Source organism: Rhinopithecus roxellana, chromosome 19 (genome assembly GCF_007565055.1).
Source record: "Rhinopithecus roxellana isolate Shanxi Qingling chromosome 19, ASM756505v1, whole genome shotgun sequence".
NCBI lineage: Eukaryota > Metazoa > Chordata > Mammalia > Primates > Cercopithecidae > Rhinopithecus > Rhinopithecus roxellana.
In genome coordinates this window covers 19516397-19539998 of record NC_044567.1, presented here as the reverse complement: position 1 = coordinate 19539998, position 23602 = coordinate 19516397, and the positions used below count along the sequence as shown (strand labels likewise).

At 39.6% G+C, this 23602-nt stretch overlaps 1 protein-coding gene across 4 annotated transcripts in view; it reads right to left on the bottom strand.

Annotated features, from left to right (window-relative positions):
* Positions 1-23602, bottom strand: part of TAOK1 (TAO kinase 1) — a 175632-nt gene that overhangs the window by 60462 nt on the left and 91568 nt on the right. For 3 of the 4 annotated variants that reach the window (XM_030922972.1, XM_030922971.1, XM_010367972.2), the window contains 5 exons: positions 14552-14653; positions 12643-12688; positions 11999-12095; positions 9082-9195; positions 6966-7057 (listed from right to left, as the gene is read on the bottom strand). In XM_030922972.1, coding sequence (XP_030778832.1) covers positions 6966-7057; positions 9082-9195; positions 11999-12095; positions 12643-12688; positions 14552-14653 — 451 coding nt within the window. Of the gene's footprint in view, positions 1-6965; positions 7058-9081; positions 9196-11998; positions 12096-12642; positions 12689-14551; positions 14654-23602 lie in introns of those variants that run through there. The other variant, XM_030922973.1, reaches the window with a different exon arrangement.

Sequence of the window (23602 nt, the reverse complement as noted above, 5' to 3'; positions counted from 1 at the left end):
CTCTATTGTTTTTCAGTTTTCTATTCAACTGATTTCTGCTTTGATCATCATAATCCTCTGCTTATTTTGTGTTCAATTTGCTCTTTGTTTTAGTTTCTTAAGGTAAAAGTTGAAGTCATGACTTTGACAAATTGAAGTATGGTTGCCCTTCTGTATCTGTAAGTTCTGCATCCACAGACTGAACCAACCAACTGAAATATTTCAACCACAGACTGAAAATATCTGGGGAAAAAATAATAAAAATAACAACAAAGACTTTTTAACAATAAAAAAATTAACAATTTTTATTTATTTATTTTTTGAGACGTGGTTGCACTCTTGTTGCCCAGCCTAGAGTGCAATGGCGCGATCTTGGCTCACCACTACCTCCATCTCCAGGGTTCAAGAGATTCTCTCCTGTCTCAGCCTCCCAATTCTCTCCTGTCTCAGCCTCCCGAGTAGCTGGGATTACAGGTGTGCGCTGCCATGCCTGGCTAATTTTGTATTTTTAGTAGAGACGGGGTTTCTCCATGTTGGTCAGGCTGGTCTCAAACTCCCAACCTCAGGGGATCCACCCGCTTTGGCCTCCCAAAGTGCTGGGACTATAGGTGTGAGCCATCACGCCCAGCCAAAAATACAAATTTTTAAGACAGCTACTTACATGGCATTTATATTATATTAGGTACTGTAAGTAATCCAGAGATTATTCAAAGTATATGGGAGGATATGCATAGGTTACATGAAAAACTAAGCCATTTTATATGAGACTTAAGCATCTGCACATTTTCTTATCTGAGGGGGTTCTGGAACCAATCCTCTGAAGATACTGAGATATACAGGACTCTTGAATGTACCTTAGTTTGAGATTTTCTGACATTTCCTATTATCAGGGTTAGGCTAAACACCTTTAGCAGGAGTATCACAGAGGTAATGCTATAATTTGTATCCTATGAGGTGGCACTTGATTTTGAGAAGTTCTGTTATTGATGGTATTCACTTTGATCACTTCATTAAGGCCCATGTCTGCCAGTCTTCTTCATGATAAAGTTTCCCTTTCCTCCTTTGTAATTAATAAGCATTTTGCAAGATGGTACTCTGAATCTACATAAATATTCTGCTTCTCATGAAACTTTCAACTTTATTCTTTTATTTATTGTATGGAGTCACAGATTTTTATTTTAATAAGTTATATCATTTATTTTGATGTTCAAATTATCTCATATTTGAACAGTAGAAACCTTTTTAAGCTGGCTTGTCTTTTGGACTTGGTCCCATTATTATTTGGTTACTTTCTTGCTTTCTGGTACACTAAGATGTCCTAGCTTCATCTTATGCTTTCCCTAGCCCAGACCCTGGATCAATCATTTCTCCAAGGGGCTGTTGTACTAGGTGTGCTTACTGCTGCTGGGGTGTCACTGCTCTCAGACACGCTCAATGAACAGAGTTGGGAATATATACATGTACATAATACATTTATACACCTATGTGTACAAACACATGACATATATTAGATATTTATATTTGAAAATAAATATTGTAGTACAATATCTCAAATTCCAATCCAACAACATCGTGTTTATTTCTAGCTTTCTCTTTCCACATTTGTAAAATCCTTCTCTGACAATGAGAGAAACCCTGCTCTCATTATCCTTAACACATATATATATATATTTTGGAGACGGAGTCTCGCTCTGTTGCCAGGCTGGAGTGCAGTAGCACAATCTCAGCTCACTGCAACCTGCGCCTCCCAGGTTCAAGCAATTCTCCTGCCTCAGCCTCCCTGAGCTGGGACTACAGGCATGGGCCACCATGCCCAGCTAATTTTTGTATTTTTAGTAGAGACAGGGTTTCACCATGTTTACCAGGCTGGTCTTGAACTCCTGACCTCTGGTGATCTGCCAGCCTTGGCCTCCCAAAGTGCTGGGATTACAGGCATGAGCCACCACGACTGGCCCTTAATTTATTTTTCTATCTGATAAATTCCTCCCATGTAACCAATATCCCATCTTTGTGATCATCTTTTCTCTCCTTAAGCAGATGCCCTCCTTTCTCTGTTCAAATTCTGAATCCCCATTCCACTTCAACCTACAATGTGAATAAACCTCTTGGTCACTAAGTCTTTTAAATGGTATACCATCAATATATCAAACCTATATCAAACTAGAACATAGCTTTTTAATTTTGTCATTCACTATTAAATTAAAAATCTCTCAATTTTATCAAAGAACATTAAACTTGGCTAAAAATCACAGAAGAGATTCACCGAATTTATGTGTTAGACTCTCATAAATTCAAATAACTTTTTTTTTCTTGAGTCAGAGTCTCACACTGTCACCCGGATCAAAGTGAAGTGGCAAGATCTCAGCTCACTGCAGCCTCTGCCTCTCCGGTTCAAGAGATTCTCCTGCCTCAGTCTCCCAAGTAGCTGGGATTACCGGGATGCACCACCACACCCAGCTAATTTTTACGGTTTTAGTATAGATGAGGTTTCCCCATGTTGGCCAGGCTGGTCTAAAACTCGTGACCTCAAGTGATTTGCCCACCTTGGCCTCCCAAAGTGCTGGGATTACAGGCACAAGCCACTGCACCCGGCCAAATATTTTCTGTCTCAAATTTTTATAAGCTACTACTAAACTTTTTCCTTTTTTTGAGATAAAGGCTTGGTCTGTCACACAGGCTGGAGTGCAGTGCTACGATCTTAGCTCACTGCAACCTTGACTTCCTGGGCTCAAGTGATCCTCTCACCTCAGCCCCTCAAGCAGCTGGGACTATAGGCGCATGCCACCATGCCCAACTAATTTTTTTGTATTTTTTTGTAGAGATGGGGTTTCTCCATGTTGCCCAGGCTGGTCTCCAACTCCTGAGCTCAAGTGATCTTCCCACCGTGGCCTCCTAAAGTGCTGCAATTAGAGGCATGAGCCACCACTTAATTTTAAACCAAATTTATTTTAAGTTAGAGATACTATTTCTTATTATCTTGTGCGTGTTTCTAAACTGTCTCTACCCATAAATTTGAACTGCTTCTGTAAAATTAATACCTCCAAAACTCAAAAGGAAATCAGATGAAACTGAGACAGAAGAACTGAACGGTCTAGAAAGTAAATCTCAGAAACAATGTCCAATAATAAAATTTCCAGAGAAAGAGTTCAAATTATATATACTTATACAGAAGAGTAATCACCAAAGGGTGAGATAAATGGGTTCAAATTTAATATTTTCATTTATTCCTCTCAATGGGAAAAATGACTTTGTGTACTTTTGTTTCCTGTATTATTTTAATTTAATTAATTTGTTTGTTTAGAAAGGGTCTCACTCTGTCACCCAGGCTGAAGTGTAGTAACATAATTATAGCTCACTGCAGCCTCAAACTCCTGGGCTAAAGGGGATCCTCCCACCTCAGCCTCCCAAGTAGCTGGGACTACAGGTGTGAGGCTACCATGCCTAGCTAATTTGTCTTGTTTTTGGTGGAGACAAGGTCTTGTTATGCTGTCCAGGCTGGTCTCAAACTCCTGGCTTTAAGCAATCCTTCCGCCTCGGCCTCCCAAAGTGCTAGGATTACAGATGTAAAGCCACTGTACCCAGCTGAGAGTAGAACTATGAATAATTTATTTTCTTTTCACTCCTTTTGTATTTCTATAATTTTATACCCTAAACATATTATGTAATTAAAAATGATAAATTACATTTTACAAAGATTATATAATCATGCAGTTCAAATAACAAGAAACTAAGAATTTTCATCAGATTAACTATAAAGAAACATGTAACCAAACCCACTCATGAAAAATTATGTATTATAAGATTTCTTGGTATTAAGACATAACCAAGTAATTTCAACCTCTGCGACACTAAAGCATGAAAGAGTCATATCTATCTATTCATAACTATGTTTATCAAGACCAATAATGGTATAGTTGATGTAAATTTTTTCTGTTACCTATACTGTAAGAAAATAGTTTGTTTTAATTTGCTATCCTTAACTCTTCCAACATAGAAAAGCATATTATAATAAGTATGTGTCCCAAGACTGAATCTGATTTGCATTGAGAATCATACCTCACCGTCTGTAAACCCAGCACTTTGGGAGGCTGAGGTGGGTGGATCACCTGAGGTGAGGAGTAGGGAGACCAGCCTGGCCAACATGGTGAAAACCCATCTCTACTAAAAATAAAAAAATAGCTGGGCTTGGTGGCAGGCACCTGTAATCCCAGCTACTCGGGAGGCTGAGGCAGGAGAATCCCTTGAACCCAGGAGGTGGAGGTTGCAGTGAGCCAAGACTGTGCCACTGCACTCCAGCCTGGACAACAGAGTGAGACTCTATCTCCCCGCCCCCAAAAAAAGAAAGAAAAGAAAAAAAACGAAAATCATACCTCTAGACCTGTGTTATCTAACAGGGTAGCTAACTAGCCACATGTGACTATTTAAATGCAAATGTATTTAAACAAAATTTTAGAAAATTCACTCCCTTAGCTGAAAAGCCATACATACAGAACACTTCCTTCATCGCAAAAAGTATTCCTGGCCTGTGCTACTTTAGACCTTTCACCTATAACCCTAAACAGGCTTAAAATATAGTTCCTGACTTAGCACTTCAAAATATTCAAAACATTTGTAAGTAAAATGTTTAACATTATTATGAAAGATTATAAAAGTGAAGATACCAAATGAATGCCTAAAATTCTAAGAAATTATTTCAAATATTTCACCCATGTAAAATTAGTTAAAGGCAGTCACATCTAAAGTTGCTTTATTTTAAGTATAAAAACTTCTATTGTGGCCGGGCGCGGTGGCTCAAGCCTGTAATCCCAGCACTTTGGGAGGCCGAGACGGGCGGATCACGAGGTCAGGAGATCGAGACCATCCTGGCTAATACGGTGAAACCCCGTCTCTACTAAAAAATACAAAAAACTAGCCGGGCGACGAGGCGGGCGCCTGTAGTCCCAGCTACTCGGGAGGCTGAGACAGGAGAATGGCGTGAACCCGGGAGGCGGAGCTTGCAGTGAGCTGAGAGCCGGCCACTGCACTCCAGCCTGGGCGGCAGAGCAAGACTCCGACTCAAAAAAAAAAAAAAAAAAACTTCTATTGTGAAGGAACTCTGTTTTATGAAGTAGAATAAAAAGCTAGAAATAAGAAGCCATTTCACGGAAACTACAAAGTTTAGGTAGATTTTGTTCTAAGCAGAACAATGAGCCAACAAATGCCTTCTAATCAAATAAATCTTAAAATATATCAATGAAATCTAACAGGTCCATTAAAGCAATTTCACTATCACTGAGGGGCACATGTATGCATCAGCCAGCATTAAGAAAGTAAAAGGATCCCATGGGCAAAGAGTACATTAACTAGCTTCTCTACATGTGTATCCAGGATTCTTAAGAAATTAATTAGGATCTATGGGTAGGAAAAAGAATCATACGTAAAAGAACAGAGATTAGAGTTTAGGACACTTAAAGGTACTTTCAAATGGAAGAAATAGTTTTGAAACTTCAAATTAAGATAAAGAAATCACAAGTATGACATTATGGTCATCTCCAAATCTCTGTTTGTTGATGCTGTTAAACTATAAAACAAAGAGCAGGATGTGGAGCTTGAAGGGAGTAGTTAACATAGGAATTCCAATAAAAGTGAAAATACTTAAAGATTATGTTTTAGGAAAAAAAACTGGACTGCAAGGTAGTCTGGTTGTAATAGAAATCATAACTTTAATCTACTGTGTAATAACAAGCAAGATTTTACCTTCATTTTACCTCATTTTCCCTATACTTGTTTTCGAAAACTGACAAACTCGAGTAGATAATGATTAATCAAAATTACCAATAGATTTTACTTTTAATGTATTATTTTCCATCCTCAGTCACTCCTTTCAGAATGGCTTCGATGAGCGCTGTGGCTCATGCTTGAAATCCCCCCACTGTGGGAGGCTGAGGCAGGAGGATAGCTTGAGCCCAGGAGTTTGAGACCAGCCTGGACAACATGGCGAAACCCTGTCTCTGCTAAAAATACAAAAATTAGCCTGGTGTGGTGGTGTGCGCCTGCAGTCCCAGCTATACGGGAGGCTGAGGTGGGAGGACTGCTTGATCCCAGGAAGCAGAGGTTAGAGTAAGCTGATACTGCACCACTGTACTCCAGCTTGGGTGACAGAGCAAGACCATGTCTCAAAAATAAATAAGTAAGTAAATAAGCAAATAAATAAGTAAAATTTAATGCAATGCTCTTATAAGAAGATAAAAAGGAAAAGACTATTGGGCTGGTAGACCTCCACTGGGAAATCCAGAGCAAGAAGATGGCCAGCATCTTCAATTGCAGTGACAGTTTACTGGCTCACATAAGTTATGACGGTCCACTGTTTTTAGCACAGTTCCATTTACAAGCAACTGAACAAAATGTGTGCTTTAAATCAAACTGCTACAGGAAATTGAATCCACTCTCTCCCTCACTGTAAGACCCTGTTACAGTGATCCATATACCTATCATCATGGCCCCTGTTGAATGAAGTCGGACTTACCATCTTATAAATCATATATATATATATATCAAACTGTTACAAAATGGTATGTAGGTATGACAGTCTGACATCTAATTTCATTCCTAATTCAAAGTTAAAAAAAAAAAAAAAAAAAGTAGTAACTACCCCAGCTAGTTATGAATGCTTTACAGATATTCTACAGCTGGTAAATCCGGTAATCATAAACATATTCTAGGTGTTTAACAAATACTCATTAATGTTAGACATAGATTCCTCAAACATAATTAAAACCACAGTGGAAAATTATTTTAGCTATAATGGAACAGAGCAAATATAATATAGCTAACCCTAATATAAATAAAAATTACCAAACAACCAAAGTGAAAACCTTACTAAATATATTGCCCCCCTTATAAAGTCACATTTAAGATAAAAATCTATAATTTTTATAGATCGGTACAGAAATTGATGTAAAACATTGATCAAACCTTAATCCATAGTAATGAAGAACAATGCTTACCTAGTTCAATACATGTTATTCCAAGAGACCACACATCTACTTTGCCATCATACTGTCCTTCATCCATGGCTAAAATTACTTCTGGGGCCATCCTAGAACAAAATGTTCATTTAAATTAAACATTTTTTTAAAAAGTATACTATTCTTTGAGAATGTAAGTCATCTCCCTGGAGATCACCGGTTTGAATTCTAGCCAACATATCTGGACATAAGAATTTTTATAATGGGAACTAAGTGCATTACAGGTTGTAAGGTAAATATTTAGCAATGCATATACAATGTGAGATTTATTCTCACTATCCATCATTATCATGTAACAGCCACCCCAAAAAAAAGAAGCTCCCAAGGCAGAATTATATTCTGCATCTGCTCCAGTTTGCAGATTATAATACTTCATATCCTTTAGGCCAGTGGTTCTCAAATATTTTGGTCTCAGGATCCCATTACAAAAGTCTAATGTTTGGCCAGGTGCAATGGTTCACACCTGTAATCCCAACACTTTGGGAGGCTGAGGCGGACAGATCACGAGGTCAGGAGTTTGAGAAGCCTGAGCAACATGGTGAAACCCCATCTCTACTAAAAATACAAGGCCGGGTGCGGGTGGCTCAAGCCTGTAATCCCAGCACTTTGGGAGGCCGAGACGGGCAGATCACGAGGTCAGGAGATCAAGACCATCCTGGCTGACACGGTGAAACTCCGTCTCTACTAAAAAATACAAAAAACCAGCCGGGCGAGGAACCAGCCGGGCGAGGTGGTGGGCGCCTGTAGTCCCAGCTACTCGGGAGGCTGAGGCAGGAGAATGGCGTGAACCCGGGAGGCAGCGGAGCTTGCAGTGAGCTGAGATCCGGCCACTGCACTCCAGCCCGGGCGACACAGCGAGACTCCGTCTCTTTTTTTTTTTTTTTTTTTTTGAGACGGAGTCTCGCTCTGTCGCCCGGGCTGGAGTGCAGTGGCCGGATCTCAGCTCACTGCAAGCTCCGCCTCCCGGGTTTACCGCCATTCTCCTGCCTCAGCCTCCCGAGTAGCTGGGACTACAGGCGCCCACCTCGCCCGGCTAGTTTTTTGTATTTTTTTTTAGTAGAGACGGGGTTTCACAGTGTCAGCCAGGATGGTCTCGATCTCCTGACCTCGTGATCCGCCTGTCTCGGCCTCCCAAAGTGCTGGCATTACAGGCTTGAGCCACCGCGCCCGGCCGAGACTCTGTCTCAAAAAAAAAAAACAAAAACAAAAACAAAAATTAGCCGGCCATGGTGGCTGGTGCCTGTAATCCCAGCTACTCAGGAGGCTGAGGCAGGAGAATCGCTTGAACCCAAGAGGCGGAGCTTGTAGTGAGCCAAGATCACGCCACTGCACTCCAGCCTGCCTGGGCGAGAGAGTGAGACTCCGTCTCAAAAAAAAAAAAAAAAAAAGTCTATTCTTGCTTAAAAGATCGAATGTTACTATTGGCAACAACTATTGTCAGTTGTTTTCCTTGAAGTTATAAGTTCATGTCGTTTATTAAAGAAAATTATCTGCCACAATAACCAAGACTGAATAATCATAGTTTGTGTGTTTCTTTCAAATAAAAATGGTGTTCCATGATAAAAGTGGCTAGGGCAGCTTACAACTCAATCACACAATTATCAATCTTATGGGTATCTTATTTGTAAATGAAGCACTAATGCATGTCTTCAATTAGTGTCCTACATTCTTTTTTTCAATTTTTAATCTTTTTTTTTTGTTTTTTGAGAGACAGGGTCTCACCCTGTCGCCCAGGCTGGAGAACAGTGGCACAATCTCGGCTCACTGCAACCTCTGCCTCCTGGGTTCAAGTGATTCTCCCACTTCAGCCTGTCAAGTAGCTGGGACTACAGGGGTGCATCACCACACCTGGCTAATTTTTGTACTTTTTGGTAGAGACAGGGTTTCACCATGTTGGTCAGGCTGGTCTCAAACTCCTGACCTTAAGTGATCTGTCTGCCTCGGCCTCCCAAAGTTCTGGGATTACAGGTGTGAGCCATTTCACCTGGCTGAGTTTAACATTCCTGACAGTACTTTACCTTCCACTTCATTTGTATTTCATGTTAAACACAGATAGACACTTAAAACGGCTGCTGACTGCTTTAACTATTCTTACCAATATGGCGTTCCCACAAAGGAATTGGCAGGTGATGCCATGGAAGCAGATCCAAAGTCAGCAAGTTTCACCTGGCCTGGTTCTGTCAGAAGGATATTTCCTGCTTTGATATCTCTAGGTTTAGGGAATACAGAAAATTACTTAACTTTCCCTCATTAGACTATGTTTAAAACGATAAAAATAAAATAAGAATTCATAAGATAGAGAAGGAGAAATCAAAATAATTAAGTGCTGGGGTAATCACACAATTGAGATAATGAGAATTAATATTCAAATTAGAAAACAAAAAACTACAGAATTCAAATAAACATATAGTAATACTTTTCTAAAAGAGAAGACAAATAGCAGCAAAAAAAAAGAAAATTAGTTCACTGGAGCATGCAGTTTATATTTTAGTTTCTGTTTACTGGTAGAAACAATGGTTTTTAAAAATACATTGTAATTAGCAAACAATCTCTTTATCATACATAAGATTTCTGAGCATCCATACTTAACGTAAACACAAAAAAGAAAACATAAAGAACCTTATTCTCCAAACTTTTTGAAAAAGACTTATTCAAAGTAAGTAAATACATAAAGATATATTCGTATCATTTCCAAATTTCAGCATAGTTTTCCTAAATATAAAATAAAAACTGAAATATATAGATAATGTAGTACCAATGATCCCAAATTGACTTTTCTGAAATAGCAACGCTCTATTAAACTAAGAAAACAGGTATTTTTTTTTTTTTTTTTTTTTGAGACGGAGTCTGGCTCTGTCTCCCAGGCTGGAGTGCAGTGGCCGGATCTCAGCTCACTGCAAGCTCCGCCTCCCGGGTTTACACCATTCTCCTGCCTCAGCCTCCGAGTAGCTGGGACTACAGGCGCCCGCCACCTCGCCCGGCTAGTTTTTTGTATTTTTAGTAGAGACGGGGTTTCACTGTGTTAGCCAGGATGGTCTTGATCTCCTGACCTCGTGATCCGCCCGTCTCGGCCTCCCAAAGTGCTGGGATTACAGGCTTGAGCCACCGCGCCCGGCCAGAAAACAGGTATTTATATAATAAGACCATCTGTCTAATTAGCATTAAATATATATTTATATAATAAGACCATCTGTCTAATTAGCATTAAATACATACTTAATTATTCAAAAATTAAAATAGAAATTAGGCCGGGCGCTGTGGCTCAAGCCTGTAATCCCCAGCACTTTGGGAGGCCGAGACGGGCGGATCACGAGGTCAGGAGATCGAGACCATCCTGGCTAACACGGTGAAACCCCGTCTCTACTAAAAATACAAAAAACTAGCCGGGTGAGGTGGCGGCGCCTGTAGTCCCAGCGACTCGGGAGCTCGAGGCAGGAGAATGGCGTGAACCCGGGAGGCCGGAGCTTGTAGTGAGCTGAGATTCTGGCCACTGCACTCCAGCCTGGGTGACAGAGCGAGACTCCGTCTCAAAAAAATAACATTAACATAACATAACATAACATAACATAACATAACATAACATAAATAAAATAAATAAAATAAAATAAAATAAAATAAAATAGAAATTAAAGTGCTGAATTTCCAAGCCCTTAATTCTTACTATAATATTTTAGAGCATAACACGAAGTGAATCTATTTTTCTTAGATTTTTTTTTAAATGGAGAGGTATCTTAAATTTGAGAAAAACTTAGGTTGAAATTCCAACTATGGCACTCACTTATTTACTAGCTTGTAGGTGTCTCTCAGATCTTATCCCGATGTTAAAAAATGATAACCCATTAACTCACAATAACTCTATTATATAGTTTAATATGTACTGCCTGGTTCATATATGTATAAGAAAATACTAACTTTCTTCTACAACAGCTAGAACCAATACCAGTGCCAAAAATTCATTATAAAATATTTTAACTCCAAAGTTATTATCCATAATCAAGGATTATCAAGGACCACAGCTCAAAAGCATAAAGAGTCTTAAGCAGCTTCTGTGTTTTTTTTTTTGAGACGGAGCTTCACTCTGTCACCCAAGCTGGGGTGCAGTGGCACAATCTCAGCTCACTGCAACCTCCGCCTTCCGGGCTCAAGCTATTCTCCTCCCTCAGCCTCACAAGTAGCTGGGATTACAGATGCCCACAACAAAGCCCAGATAATTTTTGTATTTTCATTGGAGACAAGGTTTCACCATATTGGCCAGGCTGGTCTCGGAACTCCTGACCTCAAGTGATCCACCTGCCTAGGCCTCTCAAAGTGCTGGGATTACAGGTGTCAGCCACTTTGCCTGGCCTTAAGCAGCTTTTATTCGTCCGTATGTCATGGAATCAATGGAATAAATCTGTCATTATCAGTTACCAAGAAGAAACAAGATCTAGATTTAGTTCTAGCTTTAATCTATTCAGCTTTGCAACCCTTAGGAAATTACAGTCACAAATTGAGACATCTGATTTTACCTGTAAAATGAGAAAGAAAAACTGTATGATTCTCTAATGCCCATTCCAGTTGCAAATTAAATGATTCTACAGCTAAATTTCTACCACTAATCTAAAAAGTATACATACTTTTACAAGGTCCAGCAGCACATATAGGCAAAGATAAAAATTATCCTAGAGAGCCGGGCGCGGTGGCTCTCGCCTGTAGTCCCAGCTACTGGGGAGGCTGAGCCAGGAGAATAGTGTGAACCCGGGAGGTGGAGGTTGCAGTGAGCCAAGATCATGCCACTGCACTCCAGACTGGGCGACAGAGCAAGACTCCGTCTCAAAAAAAAAAAAAAATCCTAGAGAGATCAAGTATACCACTATGTTCATTTTAGGATATGAAAAGTCTTAAAAAAAATGAGTTTATATTATTTTATTTGGCTTTAACTAATAAAAACTTTGGGGTTAATAAATTCTAAAGTTGATACTATGCAACAAACCATTTACTTATCAATATATGATAATTTCCAAAGCACTTACCTATGAATCATAGTATGAGAATGTAAGTAGGCTAATCCCTGGAGAGCACCATGTGTAATTGCTGCTATTTCCAGTTCTTGTAATGGCTTTTTGTGAACTTAAAATTTATTTGAAAATAATTAATACACAGAACATTTTTGTTAAAAAAATATATATCTAATACATGGGGCAATTTTAAAAAACTGATACTTAGCAAGAAGAGATTTATTTTCCAAGATGATAAAGATTATTAAACTTTGTAACTTGTACACAGTTGTGCCAGTTGTTAAAGCACAGTTCATAGCCAATTCTTCTCTCAGCTAATGATATTAAATAATTATTTGGTGATGTAAAAACAATAGCAGCAGAGTTCTCTCTTTATTCTCACTTATCTTTGTTTTGAACAGGAGGAGCAGAATAACAGAGAATTCAGAAAAATACTTGTAAAGTCACAATGAGAGAAAACATGACTATTTTAAGCTACTGTATAACATATAATATTTAATAAGGACAGCATATACCATGCTGAGAATTTGAAGATTAAGAGTTCTGCTCTTTCTGGAAAGTTTTACATTATTTGGTATTAATATCATTTAAATAATGCCTAACTAAATTATCATTTTATTCTGTGAATACTTTTTTAAAAATAATCAAAGGAAACTTACCTTCTAGTAAATCTGAAGCAGATCCTAAACAATATTCCATTACAAGCTACATGGAAAAATTATAAAAGCATTAAAATATATTATTATAAAGATTATATTTAAGATAAAATAAGTTCACCCAGTAGATCAAGAAGATAGTTTGAAGTAAAATTCTAGTCACCATTTACCTTAAAAAAAATAGTTATATAGATATTTCTCAGAAAAATATATTTTTAAAACTTTTTAATAAAAAATAGTTATGTATTCAGTGATTTGTTAAATGGAGTAAAGCCAATGATACATTAATCTTTTAATAATGCCAACAAATAATAACTTCTATAAGCTGTGCATTTCATATATAATTACTAATTAAAATTATAAAGAAATACACATATTCCATTACTACAAATCTATAGTAACAATACTGATCATTGTTAGAAGACAGAAAACTGTGTTCTCTAGAATTATACGTATAGTCAGCCCTTCACATCTGTGGGTTCTAGATTTGTAGATTCAACCAACTATGTATCAAAAATAATTGAAAAAATAAAAAAATTGGCCAAGCGTCGTGGCTCACGCCTATAATCCCAGCACTTTGGGAGGCCGAGGCGGGCAGATCACCAGGTCAGGAGATTGAGACCACCCTGGCTCACATGGTGAAACCCCGTTTCTACTAAAAATATAAAAAATTAGTTGGGCATGGTGGTGGGTGCCTGCAGTCCCAGCTACTCGGGAGGCTGAGGCAGGAGAGTGGCGTGAGCCTGGGAGGCAGAGCTTACAGTGAAACAAGACTGCACCACTGCACTTCAGCCTGGGCGACACAGAGACTCCGTCTCAAAAATAAATAAAATTTAAAAAAATTACAACATAACAACAAAAATAAAACAAAAAGCCAATACAACATAACAACTATTTACATGGCATTCACATTGTGGTATTATAACTAATCTACAGATGATTGAAAAAATTAATAGGCGGATGTGCATAGGTTATGTGCAGATACTCCATTTTATTGAAGGGATTTGGTATCCTGGGGGTGGGTGTCCTGGAACCAAATCCCCCACAGATACTGAGGAAAAACTATACAAAGCTTAGGTCACAGCTGTTTCTTTGAAAACAAACACAGAGCACTTCCTATGTGCCAGGTATTTTTTATATAGTAACCAATTTAATCCTCAGAATGACCTTATGAGGTAGGTCCTATTAGTATCCTTATTTTATGGATGGAGAACCCTGAGAGGCAGAGAGGTTACCCATCTAATATTACTGCTTTTTCTTTAATCATAGCCTCAATTTTACAAGTCATCACTACCACCACCAAAACAAACTGGATAAAAATGCACCAAACACTACAAATCTAAATCTACAGTAAGTATACTAAAATGATACTTAGCTGCGGCTTATTAATTATTCAAAATAAGGGGCCATTCCTGGTAACAAAAGGGCAAAATTAATTTCTACTTCTTATAATAAAGGGCAACAATTCTCTATCTTTAGTATTATATTATTCGGCCAAGGAATCATGATCAGTTCTAATTTCACCAGGATTCACCCAAATTTCACCAAGATCTTTCTGGTTAAATGTATTACAGTACATTTATGTCAAGAAAATATGTGCTAATTTTCAATCTCAAGTAACATGATTGTTTTCACAATGTTTGAATGGTACTACTAAAACTGTCAGAGGACATTTTATCATACACACAAAGGTCAACAGAATTCTGAAAAATCTCTGCAGTAAGACTTGCAAAAATTCTATCATCTCTTATTGCCTACAAGTTCTAGGAAATATTGCTTGTTTTCTTTCAGTACGAACTAACATTTCAGGTGATTTTGCATGTGTTTACATAACCAATATGAGACATTCTGAATTAATTCATTACAAACCAAAATCAGCTAAAATTGCAACAAGGGGAAAGCAAATACCAACCCATGCTGTGTGTTCACGTAGATAACAGCCTTTGTATTCTATACTGTTGGGATGTTTTATTCTTTGTAGAAACTTGACTTCCTTAATAATATCCTGCCATTTCTGTGGGGAGAAAAAAGGTAAAGAATTATGAACAGGGCTTTTCCTCAGAAAGTTATATAAGAATAAAAGTAATTACTAAATTGAGAAGGGTTAACAAGAACATGCAAGTTTGCTTGGTTTTACTTACTGGGAGGGTCTCGCTCTTTCACCTAGGCTGGAGTGCAGTGGCACGATCCCAGCTCACTGCAACCTCCATCTCGTGGGCTCAAGTGATCCTCCCACCTCAGCCTCCCAAGTATTTGGGTCTACAGGCACACACCACCATGCTCATCTAATTTTTCTATTTTTTGTAGAGATGGGGTTTCACTATATTGCTGAGACTGGTCTCAAACTCCTGACCTCAAGTGATTCACTTGTCTTGGCCTCTCAAAATGTGGTAATTTTTAGATAAAATGTTAGATAAAATTTTAGATAAATTTTAGATAAAATTTAGATAAAATTAAAAAGTTTAAATAAATTATATTCAGCCAGGCACGCTGGCTCACACCTGTAATCCCAGCACCTTGGGAGGCTGAGGCTGGCAGATCACGAGGTCAGGAGATCGAGACTATCCTGGCCAACATGGTGAAACCGTCTACTAAAAATACAAAAATTAGCTGGGCGTGGTGGCACGCGCCTATAGTCCCAGCTACTAGGGAGGCTGAGGCAGAAGAATTGCTTGAACTCGGGAGGTGGCGGTTGCACTGAGCTGAGATCGAGCCACTGCACTCCAGCCTGGTGACAGAGCCAGACTCCATCTCAAAAATAAAATAAATAAATAATATTAATATACAGGCATATCTCAATTTACGGCGCTTCGCTTTATTGTACTTCACAGATATTACTTTTTTTTTTTAAACAAATTGAAGGGTTGTAGCAATCCTGTGTCAAAGCAAGTCCATCAGCACCATTTTTCCAATAGCATGTGCTCACTTGATGCCTTTATGTCACCTTTTGGTGACTCACAATATTTCAAACTTTTTCATCATTATTATTATATCTGTTATGGTGATCTGTGATCAGTAATTGTTGATGTTACTATTGTAATCGTTTTGGGGAGCCATGAACTGTGCCCATATAAGACGGTGAATCTAATCTTTAATAAATGTATTCTGACAGCTCCACCAGCCAGCCATTACCCTGTCTGTCTCCCTTTCCTTGGGCCTCCTTACTCTCTGAGACACAGTAAAGTTGAAATTAGGCATTAATAACCCCACAGTGACCCCTAAGTGTTCAAGTGAATGGAATACTCACATATCTGTCACTTTAATCCAAAAGTTACAAGTAATTAAGCTTAGTGAGAAAGGCATGTCAAAAGCTGAGACAAGCTTTGAAGCTAGGCCTCTTGCGCCAAATAGTTAGCCAAGTTGTAAATGCAAAGAAAAAGTTATTGAAGACAATTTAAAGTGCTACTCCAGTGAATATATGAATGATAAGAAGGCAAAACAAGTTTATTGTTGATATGAAGAAAGCTTTAATGGCCTGGATAGAAAATCAAATCAGCCACAACATTCCTGTAAAACAAAGCCTAATCTAGAGGATGGCCCTAACTCTCTTTAACTCTACAAAGGCTGAGAGAGGTGAGGAAGCTGAAGAAAAGTTGGAAACTAACAGAGGTTGCTTCATCAGGTGCAAGGAAAGAAATCATCTCCGTAAAATAAAAGCGCAAGGTAGGCTGGCACGGTGGCTCACCCCTATAATCAATCCCAGCACTTTGGGAAGCTAAGGTGGACAGATCACTTGAGGTCAGGAGTTCAAGACCAGCCTGGCCAACATGGTGAAACTCCATCTCCACTAAACACACAAAAATTAGCTGAGTGTGTTGGTGCGTGCCTGTAGTCCTAGTTACTAGGGAGGAAAGGCAAAGGAAGGAGAATTGTTTGAACCCAGAAGGCGGAGGCTGCAGTGAGCCAAGATAGTGCCACCGCACTCTAGCCTGGGTGAGAGAGAATGTCTTAAAAAAAAAAAAAAAAGAAAAGTGCAAGGTGAAGCAGCAAGTACTGATGTAGAAGCTACATGCAAGTTATCCAGAAGATCTAGCCAATGTGTCACTGAGGAAGGTAGCTACATTATACAACAGATTTTCTTTCTTTTTTTTCAGAGTCTTACTGTCACCCACACTGGAGTGCAGTGGCATGATCTTGGCTCACTGCAACTTGTGCCTCCTGGGTTCAAGCATTCCTTCTGCCTCAGCCTCCCTAGTAGCTGGGACTACAGGCATGTGGACGACCACACCTGGCTAATTTTTCTATTTTCAGTAGAAACGGGGTTTCACCATGTTGGCCAAGCTAGTCTCGAACTCCTAGCCTCAAGTGATCCACCTACTTCTGCCTCCCAAAGTGCTGGGATTACAGGTGTGAGCCACCATGCCCAGCCAAGAGATCTTCAGTGTAGACAAAATAGCCTTATATTGGAAGAAGATACTATCTAGGACTTTCACGGCTACAGAGCAACTATGAAATGCCTGGTTTCAAAGTTTCAAAGGACAGGCTGTTAGGGGCTAACGCAGCTTGTGATTTTAAGCTGAAGTCAATGCACATTTACTATTCCAAAAATTCTACTCTGCCTGTGTTTGTTCAATGAAACAACAAAGCCTCTAGATGACAGTACTTTTGTTTAAGCATGGTTTAGTGAATATTTTAAGGCCACTGTTAAGATTTACTGCTCAGAAAGATTCCTTTCAAAATATTACTGGTCTTTGCCAGTGCACCTAGCCACCCAATAACTCTGATAGAGACATAAAAGGAGATTTATATTGTTTTCATTCCCATGAATACACCATCCATTCTGTAGCCCACGGATAAGGAATAATTTCGAGTTCCAAGCCTTATTATTTAAGAAAGGCTGGCTGGGCACAGTGGCTCATGCCTGTAATCCCAGCACTTTGGGAGGCCGAGGTGGGTGGATCACCTGAGGTCAGGAGTTCAGGACAAGCCTGACTGACATGGAGAAACCCAGTCTCTACTAAAAAAATACAAAATGAGCTGGGCATGGTGGTACATGACTGTAATCCCAGCTACTTGGGAGGCTAAGGCAGGAGAATCGCTTGAATCCAGGGGGCGGAGGTTGTGGTGAGCCGAGAGCACGCCATTGCACTCCAGCCTGGGCAACAAGAGCGAAACCCCATCTCGAAAAGAAGGGAAGGGACGGGAGGGGACAGGAGGGGAGGGGAGGGGAGGGGACGGGAGGGGAGGGGAGGGGACGGGAGGGGAGGGAGGGGAGGGAAGGGAGAAAAGAAAGGCTATAGCAGCCGGGCACGGTGGTTCACGCCTGTAATCCCAACACTTGGGGAGGCCAAGGCAAGTGGATCACCTGAGGTCAGGAGTTCGAGACCAGCCTAGCCAACACAGTAAAACCCTGTCTCTACTAATAATACAAAATTCAGTCAGGCATGGGGACGCAGGCCTATAATCTCAGTTACTTGAGAGGCTGAGGCAGGAAAATCGCTTGAACCAGGAGGCGGAGATTGCAGTGAGCCGAGATCATGCCATTGCACTCCATCCTGGGCGACAAGAGTGAACTCCATCTCAAAAAAAAAAAAAAAAAAGGCTATAGCTGCCATAGACAGCAATTTGTCTGATGGATAGTGGCAAAGTAAACTGAGTACCTTCTGGAAATAATTCATTATAGATGCCATTAAGAACATTTCCGACTGATGGGAGTGCAAATTAGCAACATTATCAGGAATCTGGGATAAGTGAATTCCAACCCTCATGAATGACTTTGAGGGGTTCAAGATTTCAGTGGAGGAAGTAATTGCAGATGTGGTGGAAACAGCAGGAAAACTGGATTTGCACATGGAGCCTGAAGATGTGACTAAACTCCTGCAATTTCATGATAAAACTTGAGTGGATGAGAAACTGCTTGTAATAGATGGGCAAAGAAAGTAATTTCTGAATATTACATAAACTTAGTTGATAAAGCAGTAATAGAGTTACAGATGATTGACTCCAATTTTGAAAGTTTTATTGTGGTAAAATGCTGTCAAACATCATTGCATTCTACAGAGAAATCTTTTGTGAAAGAGAAAACTGATAGGGCAAACTTCACTGTTATTAGATTTTAAGAAATTGCCACAACCACCTTAACCTTCAGCAACCACTACCCTGATCAGTCAGAAGCCATCAACATAGAAGATCCTCGAGCAGCAAAAATACTATGACATGCTGAAGGCTCAAATATCATTAGCATCTTTTTAGAAATAAAATATTTTAGGCCGGGTGTGGTGGCAGGCACCTGTAGTCCCTGCTACTTGGGAAGCTGAGGCAGGAGAACCACTTGAACCTGGGAGGCGGGGGTTGCAGTGAGCTGAGACTGCACCACTGCACTCCAGCCTGGTGACAGAGTGAGACTCCATCTCAAAAAAAAGAAAGAAAATATTTTAAAATTAAGGTATGTACATTGTCTTTTTTAGACAAAATGTTACTGCACACTTAATGGACTACAGTATAGCATGGAGATATATATATATATATATCTTTTTTTTTTTTTTTTTTTTTTTTTAAGATGGAGTCTCATGTTGCTGTCCAGGCTGGAGTGCAGCAGCACAATCTTGACTCACTGCAGCCGTCGCCTCCTGGCTTCAAGTGATTCTCGTGCCTCTGCCTCCTGAGTTCAAGTGATTCTCCTGCCTCAGCCTCCCAAGTACCTTGGAATTACAGGCACGTGCAATCACGCCTGGCTAATTTTTGTATTTTTAGTAGAGACAGGATTTTCCACTATGTTGGCCAGGCTGGTCTTAAACTCCTGACCTCAAGTGATCCGCCTGCCTTGGCCTTCCAAAGTGTTGGGATTACAGGCGTGAGCTACTGCACCAGGCCTAGACATAATTTTCATATGCACTGGTCACCAAAAAGTTCATGTGACTTGCTTTATTACGATATTTGCTTTATCGTAGTGGTTGAGAACAAAACCCACAGTATCTCCAAGGCATGCTTATGGTTTACAACTCAATTACATAATTTACAAAATTATTTCACTAAAGGTAGGTAAGACAAATTTGAGTTTGATAAAATTTATCATTAATGACTCATTAAAATTTTACAACCATACACCAATCATGTTGATAACTATGTACCATATTCAGTGATTTTTCTTCAAAAGTTCAACCTTTCTTTTTTTCATACAGTTTTACTGATACATAATTTATATACCATGAAGTTCACCTGCTGTGTTTTTGGCTTATTTCTATTACCAAATGTTAGGGTTTGTTTTTGTTTTTAACTCAAATGAAGTAATTCCTCTGAGATTCAAGTTCCTAAATGCAGACTCTAAAATGCTAGTGAATAATTAGCTATTATATAGAAAAGTTCACAGAAAAAAACCAAGCAATACAAAAATCTTTTCCTACATAGTCTACTAAGAGTCTTATTCACTAATACCTATCAGGAAATACAGATAAACCTTTGGTCTTAAGCTACTTCATGACAACCTTAAATACTCAGGCCACATCCTAAACATAGTTACTCTTAAGAAGCAACCCGAGAACTCTAAAAATACAGATCCTTTGGTCCATACCCAGAAATTCTACAGATTTAGTAGGTGTGAGAGGAGGACTAGAAATCTGTTTTTGCTCTTTTTAATTTTTTTAAGTTTTATCATTGATTTGGGCTATATTCTTAATGGCAAGCAAAGCAGTATAAATAGAATAAGAGATGTTGTATACTAGAGTTAAGATCATATACCTCCTATGTTATTTCACAAGGCCTTAACAGAACACAGCAAAATATGTTCACAGTGGGCCAGGTGCGGTGGCTCACACCTGTAATACCAGCACTTTGAGAGGCCGAGGCGGGCGGATCACGAGGTCAGGAGATCGAGACCATCCTGGCTAACACAGTAAAACTCCATCTCTACTAAAAATACAAAAAATTAGCCAGGCATGGTGGTGGGCGCCTGTAGTCCCAGCTACTCGGGATGCTGAGGCAGGAGAATGGCATGAACCCGGGAGGTGGAGCTTGCAGTGAGCCAAGATTGCACCACTGCACTCCAGCCTGGGCGACAGAGCGAGACTCCATCTCAAAAAAAAAATATATATATATAGGTTCACAGTGTTTTGTGTAAAATGTGTAAGATACATTATAAAATGCTAAATCTAGAAAATCTGTTCCATGGTCTTTAAGTTTCAAATTTGAATACTCTGGAAGGCAAACTCAAAAAAACGTATTCCTCAACATAAAAAAATTTTCATGAAGGATGCCAATATTAGATATTAAAAGATGATGTGGTAAATGAAAATTTTTGTTCTAAGTGTGACTAAATCAGACTCCGAAGCAGACAGATACAGATACATATGTATATACACACACATACACACACATATACATACATATACACAATGGAATATTTTTCAGACTTAAAAAAGAAGGAAATTCTGACATATACTACAACATGGATGAACTTTCGTGATATTAGGTTACGTGATACAAGCTAGTCACAGACAAATCCCAAATGATTCCACTTATATTAAGTACCTAGTCAAATTTATGGAGACAGAAAGTAGACTGGTGGTTGCAAGAGGCTGAGGAATTACCGTTTAATGACTACAGAGTTTTAATGCTGCAAGATAAAAAGAATTCTAGAGATGCACGGCAATAATGGTTGGTTGCACAACAATGTGAATGTACTTAATTCCACTGAAATGTGGAACTGAAAATAATTAAAATGGCAAATTTTATGTTGTATATTTTACCACAATTAAAAATAATTTAAAAAATTTTTAAGATTAAAGAGAATTCTAGAGTTTTTCTTTTTTCATTTATAAATATTTTATTTTTTGATTGAGATGGGGGTCTCACTATGTTCCCCAAGGTGGTCACGAATCCTGGGCTCAAAATGATCCACCCACCTTGGCCTCCCAAAGTGCTGGGATTACAGGTGTGAGCCACAGCACCAGGCAGAATTGTAGTTTTTTTTTTTTTTTTTTTTTTGAGATGGAGTCTCGCTCTGTCGCCCAGGCTGGAGTGCAGTGGCCAGATCTTGGCTCACAGCAAGCTCCGCCTCCCGGGTTCACGCCATTCTCCTGCCTCAGCCTCCCGAGTAGCTGGGACTACAGACAGACGCCTGCCACCTCGCTCGGTTAGTTTTTTGTATTTTTTTTAGTAGAGACGGGGTTTCACCGTGTAAGCCAGGATGGTCTCGATCTCCTGACCTCGTGATCCGCCTGTCTCAGCCTCCCAAAGTGCTGGGATTACAGGCTTGAGCCACCGCGCCCGGCCGAATTGTAGATTTTTAAAAGCAGACTACATTTCATAAATTTATGAAATTACGTAGAATATAATCTGAAGAAAACTAATTAGAGTATTAGTGAACTAAAAAGTACATTCAATGTAGCATTAATAGTTTCATTTTTTAATTTTCCAAATTGTTATACATCGCTTGTTTCTCAGACTAGATATAGATTCATGTTGATTAAAATTTGTTTAAAACAGGCATTAAACAATGTTTAAACAATTTTAAAGATCATAGGCCAGGTGTGGTGGCTCCCAGCATTTTGGGAGGCCAAGGCAGGTGGATCACTTGAGGTCAGAAGTTCAAGACCAGCCTGGCCAACGTGATGAAACCCCACCTCTACTAAAGATACAAAAAATTTGCCAGGCATGGTGGCAGGTGCCTGTAATCCCAGCTACTTGGGAGGCTGAAGCAGGAGAATTACTTGAACCTGGGAGGTGGAGGTTACAGTGAGCCAAGAAGGCACCACTGCACTCCAGCTTGGGGGACACAGAGATGCTACGTCTCAAAATATATATATTTAAAAAAAGGTCATATCCAATATAATTTATTGTCAAGTACATCTTATTCTACTTTAATTTTTAGAAACTGATAATCCTTCCAAGATAAACAAAGAATAATATTTAAAACAACAGTTTAAAAAATTAAGGCTGGGAGCAGGCAGACTGCCTGAGGTCAGGAGTTTGAGACCAGTCTGGTCAACATGGTGAACTCGTATCTCTACTAAAATACAAAAAATTAGCCGGGCGTGGCGGCATGTGCCTGTAGTCCCAGCTACTTGGGAGGCTGAGGCAGGAGAACTGCTAGAACCTGGGTGGCAGAGGTTGCAGTGAGCTGAGATTGCACCATCGCACTCCAGCCTGGGCAGCACAGCGAGACTCCATCTCTTTTAAAAAAACAAAAAAAACTGAAAGCAGGCCGAGCACAGTGGTTCACACCTGTAATCCCAGCATTTCGGGAGGCCAAGGCAGGCGGATCACCTGAAGTCAAGAGTTTGAGACCAGCCTGGCCAACATGGAGACACACTGTGTCTACTAAAAATACAAAAATTAGCCAGGTGTGGTGGCACACACCTGTAATCCCAGGAGAATTGCTTGAACCTGAGAGGCGGCGAAGCTTACAGTGAGCCAAGACTGTGCCATTGCATTCCAGCTTAGGTGACAGAGCGAGACTCTATCTCAAAAAAAAATTAAAAGCAGAAGGCATAAGTAGGGGGACTTTGCTCTGTTTATGGCTCTCAGCACTTTGGAGTTAAATGGGTACATCAGTTTGGGAAATGAGATATACACTTAAGATTTGCATACTTCACCTATTAACACTTAAAAAATTCCCACCCTTCCTTCCCAATTAAAAATTATGTCTTCCTCTAACATACCAATAAGAATGTATATATTGGCCGGGTGCGGTGGCTCACGCCTATAATCCCAACACTTTGGGAGGCCGAGGCGGGTGGATCACGAGGTCAGGAGATCAAGACCATCCTGGCTAACACGGTGAAACCCTGTCTACACTAAAAATACAAAAAATTAGCCAGGCGTGGTGGCGGGCGCCTGTAGTCCCAGCTACTCGGGAAGGAGAATGGCGTGAACCCAGAAGGTGGAGCTTGCAGTGAGCCGAGATTGCACCAGTGCACTCCAGCCTGGGCTACAGAGCAAGACTCCATCTCAAAAAAAAAAAAAAAAAAGAATGTATGTATTTATTCTGAGATAAATATAAGAAAAAACAAGAATGTACACATTT